This window comes from Gymnogyps californianus, chromosome 4 (genome assembly GCF_018139145.2).
Source record: "Gymnogyps californianus isolate 813 chromosome 4, ASM1813914v2, whole genome shotgun sequence".
Lineage (NCBI taxonomy): Eukaryota > Metazoa > Chordata > Aves > Accipitriformes > Cathartidae > Gymnogyps > Gymnogyps californianus.
This window is the reverse complement of record NC_059474.1, coordinates 65,146,423-65,163,388: the sequence shown is the minus strand read 5'-3', so window position 1 is coordinate 65,163,388 and position 16,966 is coordinate 65,146,423. Positions and strand designations below refer to the sequence as shown.

Genomic DNA, 16,966 nt, shown 5'->3' with positions numbered 1-16,966 from the left:
TTTTACTGTAGCACAGGAAATAACTGGAGAGAGTAACTAATGTCCAGCTAAGACATCCAGAAAGTATTCTGAGATGCAGAGCAGCATATTTTGTGATTTCCATGGTACTCACATTTGTGGATGCTAAAAACAGCAGTAGGTAAGGGGACTGAACATCACACAGTCACTCTTTATTAGCTCACTTTTTTGTGTGTTGTACAAAACCCCAAACCCAACAATTAGCAATTAAAGAAGGAATTCTTGAAATTTCAGAGTGAGTCAAGCTTAGAAGAATACTGACTGGTGTGGAATATTTGGTGTCCGCAAAGTTCACCCTCTTCATGCTGGCAGAGGAGTTAAAGTATGTTTTCTTAATTCTTGTATAGCTTCCTAACCTCCTGCAAACTGCCTATGGTGATGGCAGGAGTATTAAACGAATTCGGGTTTCTTGTATTTGTCTGAGTTAAGGGTTGCTGCTGGTCCACAGAGAGGAAATCCTCAAGTCCCTCCATTTTCTAGACCCTCCTTCTGAAAGTAGTGAAATTAAGGAGGAAGGTCCACTGAAAGTCAGTTAAGGAGTCTATGTGATTATGGGAGTCTGGGGATTTCAAAGTCCTTAATATACAAGAAGGCTGCTGTTCAGAATTGTCCCTTCTCCTGGCTGAACAAGCCCCACTTCCTCTGCCTCTCCTCAAAGGGCTTGTGTTCTAGCTCCCAAGCATCTTGGTGGCCCTTTGCTCAACTCCCTCCAGTTTTATCTTCCCCCCTCGCCTTTTTTTTTTTTTAAGTGGACACAATATTTGGAATATGGTCTAAAAAATGCTAAGCAGAGGGCGTTAATCACTTCCCTCCCTCTGCTGGCTCTGCTTCTGCTGATACTGCCCAGACTGCTCTCAAACCTTCCTTGCTGCCAGGTCCACTGCTGGCTCGTGTCCAGCTTACTGTTCCCCAGGGCACCCAGGTCCTTTCCGCAGAGCTGTTTCCCTGGGGTTATTCCTTCTTAGGTGTAGGACTTGGCCGTCCTCCTCCAGTTTGTCCTATAAACATACAGTCTGAGCTTCCCTTCAAGAGCCCATGAGATCTCTGGGTTTTAAACACAAGAGTTTTCGCCTCTTTTCAAACAAAATTAATCAGTTAGTTTTTAATATCAATTAAGATAGGATGTTCCAATTATATGATGTACAGTTAAAACTCATGCCCACTGACAGTACAATTAGTAGGCATAAGCTTTGTCCTATTGGCTATACTTTCTTCTCTCCATGCTAACATTCTTTAATGAGTAATGTGTGTATTGCAGCTTACATTTGCAGAGGAAAGAGTAAGTTCTCCAACCTACCAGACTGCTTTGAAACTCCAATTAGTAATGACACTGCAGTCAAAACACATCACTTTCTATCAATACATTTTTTGGGATGCTGCCTTTTTTTTTTTCTTCCCTTCATTTTAGAATTGGCTTTCAAAGCATGCCTAATAGATAATGAATAAAATCAGAATAAGGGTTTTTTGTGCAGTGGGAGCAAAAACCATTCCTATATTACCATAAATTGCTGATGCAACACAACACAAAATGTATTGAAAACAGGTGGCAACCATAAAGCATTAAGATGTCTGCAACTAGTGTCAAACAGTATTATTTAAGACAAATAGAATATAACAAGTTATTCATGTACAAAAGGTGACATATTAAATGGATATGACAAACTTGGTTCTGTATTGTAGCAGCAAATCACATGTACTGAATGAAGAAAACCTTAAAAAAACCTATATCTGAGGAAAAATAAAACCTGATATGACGGAGAGGTAACCAGTGTAAAGGAAAACAAAAATTAATCCAAATCGGAGCCTAAAACTTCCCAGTTCTGGTCCCTTACGTGTAAACACTGAATTGTTTCTACTACTGACTGAAATAAGGTACATCGTAAATTAAGGGACTTTCATTGAGACACTTAAAATACACATAGCTAGGAACGCCTGAAGGAGAGACAGAAGAACTACAGCAGTTGTCTCAGATTTGACAGATTGGATTCAGACCCTACACAATCCTCAGAACACAGTTGCATTGAGTCTGGCCACATACATACTTCATGGCCGGAGGGGTAGGTGTATGCCCCACCATCCTCACATGTCACATAAAGCCTCAGGGACTTGGATCCCTATCTATGTCAATGGTGATAATACTGTATCTACCTCACAGGCATGAGGACCTCCACACTCAGCTTTGGGAAGCTCATAGCTAGCGTGGTAATTCTGACAACCATGTAATAACCTAAAGTTAAGACCTAAGTCTCATGGAAAATCACCTCGTCACACCTTGAAGTGCTTCTGAAGTCACCATTTACTACACTCTGCATTCTCCAGTTTGTTTGGCTTTGGAATTCATCTCAAGCAGGCTTGGTTTGGTTTCAAAGGCTAGGCTGAACTTCTCCAAAGGAAGTATTTCCTTCACCTAACAAATGCAGAACACTGCACCAGGCAGCATTTGGCCATGAAAGGAATCAGTCATGATAAGCCTCCATAAATATTGACTTGAAGTTACAGACTTGCTGATGCCTTATGGAAAAAGTACTCTGTTGCCATGGGCAGAAGTGGCGGAAACATGGCAACTCTGCTTCCACATCACATTGTCATAACTTTTACCTTGTTTATCATCTTGCTGGTGTATGTTGGGTTTTTCACTGTTTTGGAATAAAAGCCATGATCATTGCCCTGTATGGTGCACCTTCTTCCACTGTCCCTTTCTAATGCTTTTATCCCTTCTTACATCACAACTAACTACTACAGAGATATTGCAGATTAATAGTTTATGAAGACTAAGACGTTGACTATTATGAAGCAAAGACAATGTTGTGAAGAATTGTGGTTGCAAACATACATTTACCTTAGTGGTTGGCAGAGGCAGACAACGGTGAATGCTATCAGCTATACCTGGTAACTACTAGCATCTCCTTTACAGAGAAGCAAGGAAAAGACAGTCCACGTTACGGAGACTACAACGTAACCAAAACCACAGAGATAATTTCTCTTACTGTTTTTTAAAAGTAAATTTCCACTACAGTAACTAAACAAGAACACCTCTGTGGAGAAGGAAATAGAAGAGAGCTTTCATAACTCATTTTGTAATCCAAACCCAAGTTCTCCTCCTAAATCTCAATGTTTCCAAAATCCAGAAATGCACAGATGCACAAGTGCTGACCTGTGGTTTCGTTTATCCTTGGGATAGGGTGCCAGAGGGGAAACAAACAAACAAACAAAACCAACAAGAAACCTTGAGATTCAGAATGGCAGCAGCTTGGCTTCCCCACAGCTGGCGGAAGGCAGGGAAATGTACAGGATTCCAGTTCTGACCAGTCATTAGATTTAATCAGCAGACCTGCTTTTTCAGAGGCCCTTGTAGGTCTTTAAAGCTATATCCAATTAAGCCAAGATCATGCATAACATCAAAGAGGAAAATCACATGCTAGTAAAGGGCATGCTGAGCAGTTATTCATTAACTAGAACATTCCCGTGGCAGAAGTTTTGTAAACATTTTGAGAAACTGGATTTCCAAGCCTAACAGATACCCATAAAGCTTATGAAAGACACTACAGTGCTATATGCAAATTCTGTTTATGTCTACTCAAGAGTTGTGAAAGCACTGTGGTATTTTCAATGGTACATATTCACTTAGAGTATGGTTTTAAAATCTAAGAATGCTACTAGTCAATGATTTCTTTAGTTACTGAACACAGGCAGGGGTCACATCTCAAGTCTATTGACTCCAAGCTTCTGATTCAGTAAGAAAAAAGGAGAAAGATCTAGGCGGCAGTTCTGTCTCCTTGCTTTATAAGGAATAGCTTGAAAAAGCCCACCTGCCGCTCTAGCCCTGCCACAGCACATGCACTCAGTGAGCCAGAAGGTTTCTGCCTTTCCCAAGCCACCCCTCAGCAATTCAGATGATAGTATAATTTTCAGACAGCGTAAAGCACAGAGGGCTGATGCTTTCAACAGAGGGCCCACGCCTGTATGTGTGTTCTCTCAATGTGCAGCAGAGGATCTCCGTCCTTCAAAAACAAGTTCTGAGTCTATGGGCTATACTGATCAGAAAGGGTCAGTTAAGGTCAAAGGAATTGATCTCAGCTTAGGATCTGGATGAGAATTTTAAACAGCTCTCAATTTACATCAGTAATTCATTGACAGTGAAAATAACTGATCAGGTGAACGGCTTTCAACAGCAGGGCTGGGAACAAAGGTCCTGGAATAACACAAATAAGTGGCTGTCATGGCCACGTAACACTTAATATGGAGTTTTAAATTATTATTTCTTATCAGCTTTCTGCTCTGGTGTTCCCCAGCACTATGTGCTGTTTTGAGTGGATCAAAGGCAGGGAGTATTTTCTTCTTCTCTACAGAATTCTGTAATGTACTGGAGAGGAAAAATCCCACCAAAAATAGCAGTGGCAGAATTTTGTTCCCGCCTGATACATTTTCTTTCCTTCAAGCCTTCTCCTACCCCACAGTCAGTGTGATGCCAAGAGCAGATAAGGTAAGATAAACTCCTGCCCTGGAGTTTAGCACAGCTGTACACCAGAGGTTACTGCTTAGGAAAAACAACTCTGAAGTAAGAGCAGAACTAGCTACAGGCTGGAAAGGAAGGGAGGCAATTTTAAAAACATCACCAGAAACTTATCACAGTCGATTACGTCAGGGCCTGCACCATTTCTCTGGCCGTGGCCAATGCCACCTCCTCCTCCAAAACTCTGCTTGCCCAAATTCACCATGCTATTGAATGTTCTCACCACTGCGTGCCAGCAAAGTTACCCTCAGTTATTGCTTTCTCCACTTACCCTGCATGTGCTCTCAGGACGTTCCTGTCGTGGTACTTAAACAGAGAGCATCTTCTCTAAATGGGATTTTAAAGATGCTTGGCTCTGTCTCTGTTCAGATGCTGCCCTCTGAGCACTGACTTCTCCTATGACATGACCTCCAAACAGGTCTGACATTTAATTTTTCGGTGCCTATCACAATGCAGCTTTGATCTGGATTTCCAGGAAGAGTTCTACACCTTGTATCATCGGTGAAGATGACAACGTATCTCTGCCTAAGCATACAATGTCATGATTCCCTTATAGTTCTTCCAATGACTAGCCAATGGTTTTCCTTGCTAATTTTATTTTCTGCATCATGTTGCACAGCTTAGAACTAACTGATCTGCTTTATGCAAGTATGGGCTAGGCTTGCAGAAGGCTAGTTTTGCCTTTTTTTATACTTAGGTATACAATCTGCAAATGAAGTTATAAGAATTCAGTATGCCAATTAATAAGACGAGTGTAGTTAGCCTAATTTGCCTGTGCAACCACAGTAAAGGCTTGTCTGAAAGTCCAGTTAATGTTCATCTTTCTGTTGACTTCAGTGGCACATGGACCTAGTTAACCATGTGCACCCAGCATTCTGCAGCTCTGATCTAGGGGCCTCGTGACAACGCTCTTGACAGAAAACGTGTATAAGAAAGCAACTGAAACGAATTATATGGAGAGGAAAGCAAATTAGCAGCATGGCCTCCATCGTTCTGTCCTCTGCTCCAAGCGCTGCAGCTTCCCTTGGAGTTTTAGACATGAAGAGTTTCTGTGTCAGAACATACGGGGAAAGAATCAACAGCTGAAGCTCTTCTTGAAGCAGCTAATGCTGGACCCCAGGCACAAAGGCAGCTGTCTGCAAAATTATCAGTTAATCTTTTATTCAACTTCCAAACATTTCTCAAATAGTTAAGTGTATAAACGGGGCACAGACAGCTCTAATTCACACTGACACCTTGAAATGCACTAGCACACTTCATACAGACACATCCACATCCTCCTGGCCAGTCTCCAGAAGGACTGAACTCCAGCAACCAAGGGAAACGCTGGCCTTGAGGAGGGGGGATACAGGGGGCAAACAGCTTTCAACGCTATCTCAGCTGCAGGTGATAGCTGATCTCTGCTGTAGTTCTGCGGTGGGTTCCTCACTGGTTGTGATCACTCATTTCAAGGCATCACCCCTGACTGCCTGTGCACACAACCCTCAAAAGCAATGACGCCACTACATCACTACTGAGTCTTGTGAGCAAAGAGCTGCATGGTCTTGCAAAAGGACTAATGGCAGCATGGAGGAACAGTTTAGGGAGGAGCTGGAGATAAAGATGATCGTATTTGTATAAGCCCTGTGTAAGATCATTTCTCACACTTCAGAACAACATGACAATTTAGCCCTTTCACTTGGATTTCTCTGTCCAGCATAGTTTTTAAGGCAGCACCAATATTCTCCTCTTCCCCCCCACAAAGTTTTTATCCTCGTCATAGAGGTAGTTTCTCCCCACCCATCCCAAGCACTGTGGCACCTTATCATCACTTGTCATATCTCTTTCTCAGACATGTGTTTCCCTTCCAGTGCTTCCAGCTGACATATTTTGAAAGCCAGCCTCCTCTTTGCTCTCCTCCCCCCAGTACTGCTGTGCTCTGCTTCAACAGGAGTACATGCAATGCAGAAGAAAACTGGCTTTAAACATCTCTATGCAGCAGGTGGAAAAGCAAATGCAGGCTGCAGGGCAGCAGGATGAAATAGCAATGCAGCACTTGCAACAGGACGGTGCACTGTAGGGCTACACTTCAATGCATCAGAAATCTCTGAATCCAAGGACTTAGTCTTCTGCACAGATGCACATTTATCATGTTGCTTTGCTCCCTCTCTTCTCCCCCCTCCTCCCACACAGACAAAATGCAAACCCAAACTCTTTTTCCCTGATGTTCTGCCTGACAAATAGGCGACTCAGAGCATCACAGGTCTGATCCCCTCACTGCTCTCACCGATTTTTGCTCAGAGGCTCTGCAATAATCTTGTCTCAAGCCACCTCATTCAGGCAGCCCATTCATGGCCTATTATGTAGAGGAGACAGGATCAGCTAGCCAGCTACAAACAAATGAACAAAGAAGTAAATAAATCATTTGTAGAATGTTGGCATCTGCATTGTTTAATGCCTTTTGTTTCGCTACTCTCATCTGCCCCTGCACACACAGCCCCCTTGACTTCTCAGAAACCATGGCTTCATTAGCAAAGCAGAACACAGTGACAGAATGGACCTACCTTTACGGAAACTAAAACACCGCTTAATTCTCCTATAAGTAGTTTTAGGAATGAAAGGAGCTGCTGCTAAGGCACCTGGGCTGCGGACTCCAGCATTTCTGTCTTCAGGCATCATACAGGCCAGAGCCCCCACGTCCCTCCAAGGCTTTCCTTTACCAGCTGCATCCAGACAAAACACCACGACTGCTCATCGTTACTGACTGCTGAGGAGTTTTTATAATAATGTATTTTCCTCTGGAGCTAGGAGATTTGTGGTCTTCTAGATCTTGGGTAGGGCTTGAAGTGATTTTAATGTTCTCTTCCCTGCTTCAATTTTGCTTTGGGGAACAGTTTCCTTCCGTCTCTCTATTTCCTTTCGTTTCTTTTATTTTCTGCGGCGAGACAACTGTCTATTATGCAATGTCACAACAAAAGAGTTTCAGCAAAAGATGTATCTTCCATTCAAACAGAAGTGCCTGCACAGACGGAGGGGGAGAAAGACCTCTTTCCTCCCAGCTGGAACAGGGGGTTGAGTGGCAGAAACTCCAATTCCACAGGAAAAGGTCAGCGCTTCGTGGTGCGCAAGGGGAAAGAGAAGAACAATACCAAAAAGGCCACTGAAGAATCCTCTGGGATATGGTACTCCTCGCTGGCTCCCTTTATCTCTGCAACCGAGAAGCAAAAACAACAGCCCCTTCACCCGAAAGGCTCTCTGTCCATAACAGATTCCTTTCAAAAGGCCTTTTATATACCCAGCTCCCTGTCTGATGTTCTCATGGGCTTCTCGCTTGTTTTATTGCCTTCAAACTATCAGAAGCTCTCATGGGAGAGGCGCGTCAGATGCGGCAGCAGCGCATCTTTGCCGGCAGGATCCTGGGGAGCTGCTGAGGAATACGTGCCTCCACAGGGGGATGCTCTGCTTGCTTGCTCCCTCCCGGTCCCACGCCTGGCAATGGCAGCCACGGCTGCTGCTGCCGCCTGCGCCAGCCCCTCGCGTGCAGCAGGTGCAGGGAAACGACATAGAGGAGGGAGCCGCCGCAACGCAGATTTGTCCGCTCCTCCGGGTGACTTTGAGTTGACTTCAGGCGGCTGTCGTGTGCGGCAGCTTGAAAAGCAAGCAGGCTGTGCCTGGCTCCCGCAGGAGGTGCCAGACCTTACGCTGCTACCCCTACTAAAATGCTCATGCTCCTTCTTCTTGCCTCCTCCCTCCCCCTTAGTTGCAAGCTCTGCAATTAAAGCTCAGGCCTTTCCCTCCTGTAAAAAATTGCCTTTTTAATCTAATCAGGAAAGGAATTTCATGTGCAAACAGGCATTACATGCCCTGGCTCATTTACATTTCTTTTCCCTTTCAGAATTTTTTCCGCAGTCACTTTATTCTTTTGGTGCAAAAAACAAGCTGTTTCTGATTACCTTAGCAGATTCCCACCTGCCCCCCTCCTGCCTTCTCTTTCTAGCACAGGTTAACAAATAACAATTTAATGATATGGTTAATCATTTACAGAGCTCCTTGCTCTGGTACCAGGAGTCCTTTCCCACTGCCAGACAAACTTTAAATATTAGTGGCTCACCAAGGCTCAGACACATCTGTTGCATGTGAGCACACACACACACACACAGCTTGCTTACAATGCTTAAAAGAACCAGAAAATGCAAATATGTTTCTCAAAGTGGCACTTGACTTGTATGACACCAGACTATTGTGGTTTACCATCCAGTACTGAAATTTAGGAAGCCAATACAAAAATGGTGTTTTGATTAATTAGCTGTCTGAAATAATTTTGTGTTGCAAGTAATTACTTGTTACTGGCTAGTCATCATCATGTGACTGCAACTTTTCTACATCTTGTTTACAGCTAATGTAATAGATAAAAAGATTTTTAACTTCAGTGGCTACAGCTCATAAAGGCAGGTTCTTACACAACTTAAGCCAGAAGTGCCCTTCTTTCGAAGGGTCAGACTGTTGCAGCAGCTGTAGCAACATCCATGTAGAAAGGGATAATAAAAATATGAGTGTGTCCGGCCATACATAATTACGGAACAGTTAACAGGGCTTATTAAGACTTGTTAAGATAGCTCAGACTATCAACTTAAGCAACAAGCAGTTAATAAAATGAGGGACATGCTAGAAACACAGTTCTTAATGGTGACACATTGCACGACACTGCTTTTGCCTTGTTATCATGGTCAAACCTTCTCTGTGAACACTGAACCCAAAATCATGTTCCATCTATTCTCATGTTTTCCAGTGAGTTAACTGTTTGCTTCCCAATACAAATAACCCTGAGTCAGTGTATTTGCTCAAGAAATCCAATAGGAAAAACAAAAAGAACATGCTTAGAAGTGTTTTAACTTACAAATGAATTTAAACAGTAATTCAAGGATTGCACCTGTCTCTTGTTTTATGCAAATCAGCATGCAAAGTCTTCAGCGAGGTGCTTCCCTCAGTAATTAGCATTAAACACTCCTACAACAATGATGGTGTCCTGAGAATTTTCATGGTGGCTGCAAGGATTCCCAGCTGTAAACCAGAAATAGCTCTCGCCCTATAAAAGCAAATGAGGGGCTGGTGAAGAAAGCATAGGGTCAGGACTTGGGAGATTTGGTTCCTATTTGTAGCTCTGTGCATGGACTTGGGCTAGAAATGGAGTTTCACCTAATCTCAGCTCTCCGCCTGTAAAATGTAGACACTTCTCCACTTGCAGAAGAACCACAAGGGTGCCTTTCCTCATTATTTGCCACAGAAAGATACTGTCGTACTGGAAGCCAAGTGCAAAAAACCACAAAGATACTCTTCGAAAAACCCAGTTCTGTTATGCCCCCAAATTTATTATTGCCACAGTAGCTTATGCTGCTACTGGACTGGAGTAAGAGAACACTGAGGAGCTCAACATGAGGCCTGCTTTACAAAGAGAAAGTTGGGGATGGGTAATCTTCGTGCTATATAAACAAGCAGATTTCTTACTTAGCCTAATTGCAGAAGACTGTTCTCCTCCCACCTCCCCTCTCCCAAACCAACTCAATATGCCTGTAGAAGATCACGCCTTTTAAGACAAACCTTTCACTTTGTGGGTTTTGGGGTTTGGTTTTTTGTTTTGTTTTTTAAGCATCCTCCTATAAGACCTACATGCCCAGATCCAGGCCTGTGCCAGCTTATTAACGTATAGGGCCAGATCCCAGTGAGATGACTGCTTAGCACCATCTTTCCAGGGCACATTTCCCCAGGAGGAGCCAAAGAGAAGACAGTCATGTTTGAAGAGGTGCCAGGCAGGCCCTAGCTGACCAAGTCCCTCAGCGCAGCCCACCAGCTGCCAGCAGTGAGGCCAAAGCTTTCTCCTAAGAACTCTGTGACCTGAATAAAGCACCAAGGAAGATGGGTGGCTTACAAGAAAAGTTTTGTTTAAAATGGTAGTTTCCTTCAGTCCCTCCCATCCTCTCTCCTGTGGTCTACCTGGCAGTTGAGAAAAAGACCTCTGCAGTCAGCAATCACAGTTTTCAGTGATAACTGCGCTTCTCAGTCATGAAACAGCACAGACAATCCTGCCTGACTTACTTTTCCAGCAACCTGCAGACAAGACCAAAAAGCGTCTGATGCAATACGGGTGCTCTTTCACAGTGGAAAAATATTTCTGTCCCCAAACTTAGAGATTTGAGAGCTCCAAGGACAGACTGATTAACGTACTGACATTTTGTGCAAGTATATCAATTGTACTTGTATTATAATAATATAGACATTATCACCAGAATAATAATGATGAAAATTATTATAATAATTTGCAGCCCATTCAACATAAGAGAGCTTTTTAAAAAGACAACTAGACATCTGACAATACATTTTGATCCAGTACTACTGAAATTATTGGGTATGCCAATCAAAAGAAAAAGAATCTATCCTATACTGCTAGTGCTAATATTCTGAGGCTTACATTGGACAGCATAGCTTTATATAATACTATTACTGGTCTTAGCTGTCACTTGCAGGAGAATCACTGACAGCTTCTTCTAACAGGCATTTATGAAACACATGGATGGTCTTCTAGCTGGTGACCAAAGGAACTACCCTGCTTCTCCCTGCGGGAAAGCTGATTTCATAGAAGACCAACCTTCTGTGAAAACTTCCCCTCGCCTTGGTAATGCACTATGTGCTATCCTCATCAAGGGAAGTGGTTCCAGACAGTTTAAAGCCTTTTAATTGAGCACTCTGCATGGGAACATGCCCGATACCTGCATTGCAAGTGAAAACAAAGGGTTTACTCCACTTTTTTTGGAAAGATCTAGACCATTCTCCTCCTCTTCACTTCAAACCTCTGGCTGTGACTGAGAAACGACAGAAGAACCCTTATGTGTCACTGACTCACCTCCTCCAAATGGCGCCCATATAACCCTGCGAATGGATTTCACCCAATCCTCCATGTCATTCTGCGTGCTCGCCATAAGAAGGTACGTCTCATGATTAGCTGTCATCCGCTCTCGGTCTCCTCCTGCAAGAGAAGATAATTGCACTTAGAAACCCTTTTGCTTTCCTGCCCAGCCAAGTTCCTGCCAGACCGACTGCTGAAAGCAGTAATAGCAGCTCCATAGCAAGCAGACACGGATACTATGGAGTGGAGTGTTTATCATCAGACACGGCATGAAAAGAAGGTCCTGTAAGTACATTCCCCATCAGACAGTGAGAAGCTGTCATGCTTCCAAAAGGAAATGAGAGGATAAATGTCATCGGTAAACAAAAACAGCCCCATGCCATTCCAAGAACCACAGAGGCCTGCACTAATCTGTAACTTGATATAGGCACTGGAAATTTTGCAGCAGTTATTGTACCATGATGGAGAGAATAAACGCGGAGAGAGATAAGCGTGCTTTGAACAAGTGGGGATGACTCCATTTTTATTTTCAGGAACATTCATGGCAGTGACATTTGATACACCCAAGTGTTGCTGTGAATCTCTAAGGAGAAGGCAGCCGACACTAGCAGCTGACATGGTACAACCGACTCCCTTGGATGGGTCTGATGAGGATTAGATTAAGAAGGAACACACTGCCTTATTATGCTTTATTTAAAGGATGGGCCAACACCAAGAAGGTCAAAACCAGAACTTGGCTTGCCACAGCTCCAGGTTTTCACACTTGTAGTACTGCTTCACCTCCATTCTAATGGGTACTATGTTAGTGCAAGAGCACATGGGGATTTGTGCTGGTTTCGGCTGGGACAGAGTGAATTTTTTTCTTAGTAGCTGGTACAGTGCTGTGTTTTGGATTTAGTGTGAGAATGATGTTGATAACACTCTGATGTTTTAGTTGTTGCTAAGTAGCGCTTACCTTAAGTTAAGGACTTTTCAGTTTCCCATGCTCTGCCAGCAGGCAGGTGTGCAAGAAGCTGGGAGGGAGCATAGCCGGGGCAGCTGACCCGAACTAGCCAAAGGGGTATTCCATACCATGGAACGTCATGCCCAGTATATAAACAGGGGGGAGTGGGCCGGGAGGCACGGATCGCTGCTCGGGCATCGGTCAGCAGGTTATTTCTTTTTTTGTTATATTCCTTTTCATTACAATTATTATTATATTATTATTATTATTCTTAGTTAGTAGTGTAGTAAACTGTTCTTATCTCAACCCACGAGTTTTACTTTTTTTTGTCCTCCTCCCCACCCCACTGGGAGGGTGGAGGGGGAAGTGGCTGTGTGGTGCTTAGTTGCTGGCTGGGGTTAAACCACAACAGGATTCAAACCACCTTTCCAGCACTGCAGAAGGAGCAAACCCTTCCAGAAAGATAGCGCCAGACATTCTGAAGCCCTTTCACTGAGCCAAGGGCACGCATGTATACGTCACACACAAACACGATGCACCTAGAAATCCCGTGAGTTCTGTGTTCATCTCTTTCCAGCTTCTTCCATCCCTATTTTTGATTCTAGCCATACCTAAAGTAAATATCTCTGTTCATTACAGCAGGAATACTACTCCTGGGAGGTCTTCTGAAGAGTGCCATGCTCAGTGCTGGGCATTGGAACAGCTAGGTTTCTAAAGAGAAATTTCTTAAGGGCTAGAAACCCAACCACGACTTCCTGGCTCAATGGTTCTGAATGAGCCTACTCGTGTAGTCCACACTTTACAGAATTAGGACACACAACTGTAAAAGGGACTTAACTGAAACTTGGTGAACACAAAAGCCAGATATTCCCAGACACAGGCAAAGTCTACTGAAGACTTACTCTTAAGGTTTACATCATTGTTCAAAAGTTAAATTTGAACTTGGAGGTAAAGAGACACTCTGGTTTTCTACAGTCAAAATACAGCCATTCATATACCGTATGATCCCCAAAAAGGCATCCAAAGAAGTAATGCAACAACCTGAAGTACAATACATTTTAGACTATGCCACAGTTTAAAAGTCTGAAGAACACTACTTTTTTTCTAAGACATAGTTAAAAGGTAGGGATGAACCTATTTTAAGTGCCAACACTACAGAAATATCAGCATGATAAACTGCATTGTATTTTTTTGGAATCTTTTCAGTGACTAGCATAAGAATTGGTACAAAACATGGGTCTTCTGTGCTATGTTCTGTCATTTTTACCTTTCAAGAAGCAAGAGGATGAGGGTATGGGAAGCAAGAAGCATTAGGATCCCAAATGGTAGCACTCCACAACAACCCTGCCCAGCAGAAAGCACGTGGTCAGGCCCTGGAAATTTACTCCCCATCTCTACCTTTTACATAGCCATCTTGACCAGAATGAGGACAGATCTCTCTCACTCAAGCACACAGAGTAGACATGGTACTGTCTACAGTCTACTTAAACTGGCATATTTTACATATCATCTAGCGTTCTCATCCCGAAAAGACCCAAAAATAAAGATACAAACAGAAAGCCTCAATATATTGTCACAGCTATTAAATATAATAGTAATAAATTTAGTATAGAGAAAAAGCGTGCAACTCAGTTGCACCCTTTTTGTGGCTGATAAAAACTGAAAAAGTTTATTTATATTATCGTATTGTACTGTAGCTTCTTTTCATGTTTGTTTTTTTTTTTTTAAATGGACAAGGATCCTGTAAGGTGCCGCAGAAAAAGAACAAAAACATGTGGTCACAAAAAATACGTATCAGATCCAGGAATAAAACAAGAAGTGACCTGATTTTCTTACTACAGAGACAACAAAAAAGATGACAGCCATAGCCAAGTGATGGTCCTCCACTCAGATGTCTGTCAAATTGCTCCATATTCCTTTAATAGCCTGCATGTTTAAATTCAGCAGATCATGTGAGATTTAGTCAGTTATCATGTTATGACATATTGGAGGGTGTTCTCCAGATAAACTGGATTAATCCCAGAAGTCTAGATTTACAGTGTGGATTCCAGAGCAGTACTCTAAACAACTAACTCAGGTAAACACCCATTCAGCTAATACACAATTAATCTGTGTTTAATTTTGCAGAGAAGGAAAACATGTTTGGTTACAGTATCTTTTGGTATGAGAAAGCAAAGCTTTCCTAACAAAAGGAGCTTCACCATTTTATAGCAATTCTGGATTTGTCTACTTTGTAGTTCAACTCCTTTCTTTCACACCACACTATCAGATCTTGCAGGGTTCTTCTACTTGTGCATTAATTTAGTTATTATTCAAGAACTGAAGCCTCACTGAAAGATTTTTGGGGATACAATAGCACATGTTGGATTTGTGTTTTACTGCAAATGTTGATTTTTAGTGGGACTATATTTTAAATACAAAATTAACAAGATCGGGGGACAGACAAGAAGAAATGACCATGATTCAGGAAAGAGCCATCTCAGATAAGTAGTATCAGATAAACAGAAATAGAATTAGAAGGACCTTTCTGAATCTTCAGTAGGTCCACAGGACACTGTTTAGAATCTCCACTTTTTTTTTTCCTTATAATATTATTGTTATGATTATAATGAAGCATGAGTAGATCACCGTCTCCAAAAATCAGACATCTATTCATACCATAGATACCAGCATTAAGTACATCAACTTGAAGATGGTGCTCAGCATGAAGTCCATTACAGATGTGAATGCATCCTTATTCCTTTCCTGTGGGCATGCAAATCATAATGTACGTTACCTGTACTGTGGTATAGCTCCAGATTATGCCTTCTCAAATTTCCTTTCCTGCATTTGCAGTCCAAGTATGAGAAATGCCTAATCCTGTGTGCTGCAGCCTGCTTGTGAATAGCCAACTCGAGGGGCTGGAATATGAACTTTTTTTTTTTTTATCTTTTCCCCTTGTTACTTTGCAGGTGTCACAGGACCTGGAAGGAGCAGAACCCAGTCTACCTGACCAAAGAAGTTGACTCTGGCATATTCAAGATGAAAAGCTGCTGTTTACACAACTGATGCGTATATCTTGTTTCTTCCAGCCTCTGGTAATGGCCAAAAGTAATTGGATCTATACTGTTTCTCAAAACTACAATGTAATATCACATATTTTTATTCCTGCAGCCCTAACCAATCCCTCATCTGTTTTATTTTCTTGGCAGCATCAGAAATAAATTCTTATTTATTGAAAAAAATCTATCCATAACATCCATTTGGAGTGGAAACAGCAAAACAGCACGATACCATGATGCATCTTCCACTTTGAAGAGGTCAGATTTCTCCTCCTGCCCCCTTTGGCACTAGCAATGACTTACAGGTTCCCCAGTGCTCCTTCCTGCCTCCGTCAGGGGCTCAGTAACCAGTGAATAGGGACTGCTGCTGTGCTTCCCACTCAGGATAGCCTGGGACTACTGAGCCCCATGCTGGGTGCAGCTTTGTGTACCGAGCCAGCGCCGCTTTGATACAAGCGAGGCGAGGGATTTTAAGAACTCTTGCCAGCAACAGGAAAAAAACAATTAAAATACGGAGAGGCCAATTCCTGCAGGGATCCACTCCGCAGGGGAAAAGAAAGGGAACAGCCTGCGCTTGCTCATGCAGCACCACACCACACACTCGGAAAAGCATGAAAAGGCGGTGACTGAATTTAAGGATGATTGTTTCCTGAAATACCAGGCTCAACAGCTCTCCTGCTTTTTATCCTCCATCAATTAAATGTGAATGCACAGACATTTTGCATTCAGCTGCGGGGGGGGAGGCGTGCAAGGTGTTTTTTCTTCGTAGTCTCTTCCTGCCTAACCCAACACCTTTCTCTTACCTGAATGTACCCAGACTGAAATCCGAATGAAATATTTGCTTGTCCTTTTAAAAGCGTCTTGGATTTCTTGCAAACAGTAGTTCCAGCATTCTTGAGAATGGAATGCGAAGGGATTAAATTCATACCAACTGTTTAAAAGAGAATTTTCTCCCAGGAGGAACATCAAAAACTAGGATTGATCTGATTTTTTCTAAGCTAGGAATGTCATGGCCAACGTCAAAAGAATATTCACATTCCAACAAAAAAAAATTGGGAGCCAATTTCGAAGTGAAACAGTTCCCTGCTCCCTTGTGCATTTCTCTTAGCCGCAGTTTCTGAAACCCTTGCTCTCAGCTTGGGAACTGAAAGATGGTGAAAGGCAGACTGGCATTGCAACAGAACCCACTGGATTTTCTTTAGAAACATCGTCCTGCTTGGATGCTTCACATTTGTTTCCTAAATTTTTAATTTCTCAGGAAAATGCTAAATAGTAAAATTTTATCCTTCTAATGTTTCAGATGAATACACTAAATGCACCTCCATATGGTATTCAAATAGGAACTCCTGGCTACTCATCACCTCACAAAAAAATCAAGCCATATACTTACAAAAAGATTTAGGAGCTGATATTCAGACATTAATTTCTGAAAATCTTGCCTGAGGAGTCCTTTGTTTTCTTTCTGCTGCACCCTGTTTTCACTTTATTTTCTTAATTTTTTTAGCTTGTCTTTCAAATAGTTCTCGCTGCTATATGGTCTGGAATTCTCTTCCAGCTACTACTGTCCATCA

The 16,966-nt window shown here is 42.5% G+C and overlaps 1 protein-coding gene across 9 annotated transcripts in view; it reads right to left on the bottom strand.

Moving 5' to 3' along the window:
- Positions 1-16,966, bottom strand: part of ARHGAP24 (Rho GTPase activating protein 24) — a 259,411-nt gene that overhangs the window by 24,752 nt on the left and 217,693 nt on the right. For 8 of the 9 annotated variants that reach the window (XM_050895326.1, XM_050895327.1, XM_050895329.1 and 5 more), the window contains one exon: positions 11,409-11,531. In XM_050895326.1, coding sequence (XP_050751283.1) covers positions 11,409-11,531 — 123 coding nt within the window. Of the gene's footprint in view, positions 1-7,074; positions 7,249-11,408; positions 11,532-16,966 lie in introns of those variants that run through there. The other variant, XM_050895331.1, reaches the window with a different exon arrangement.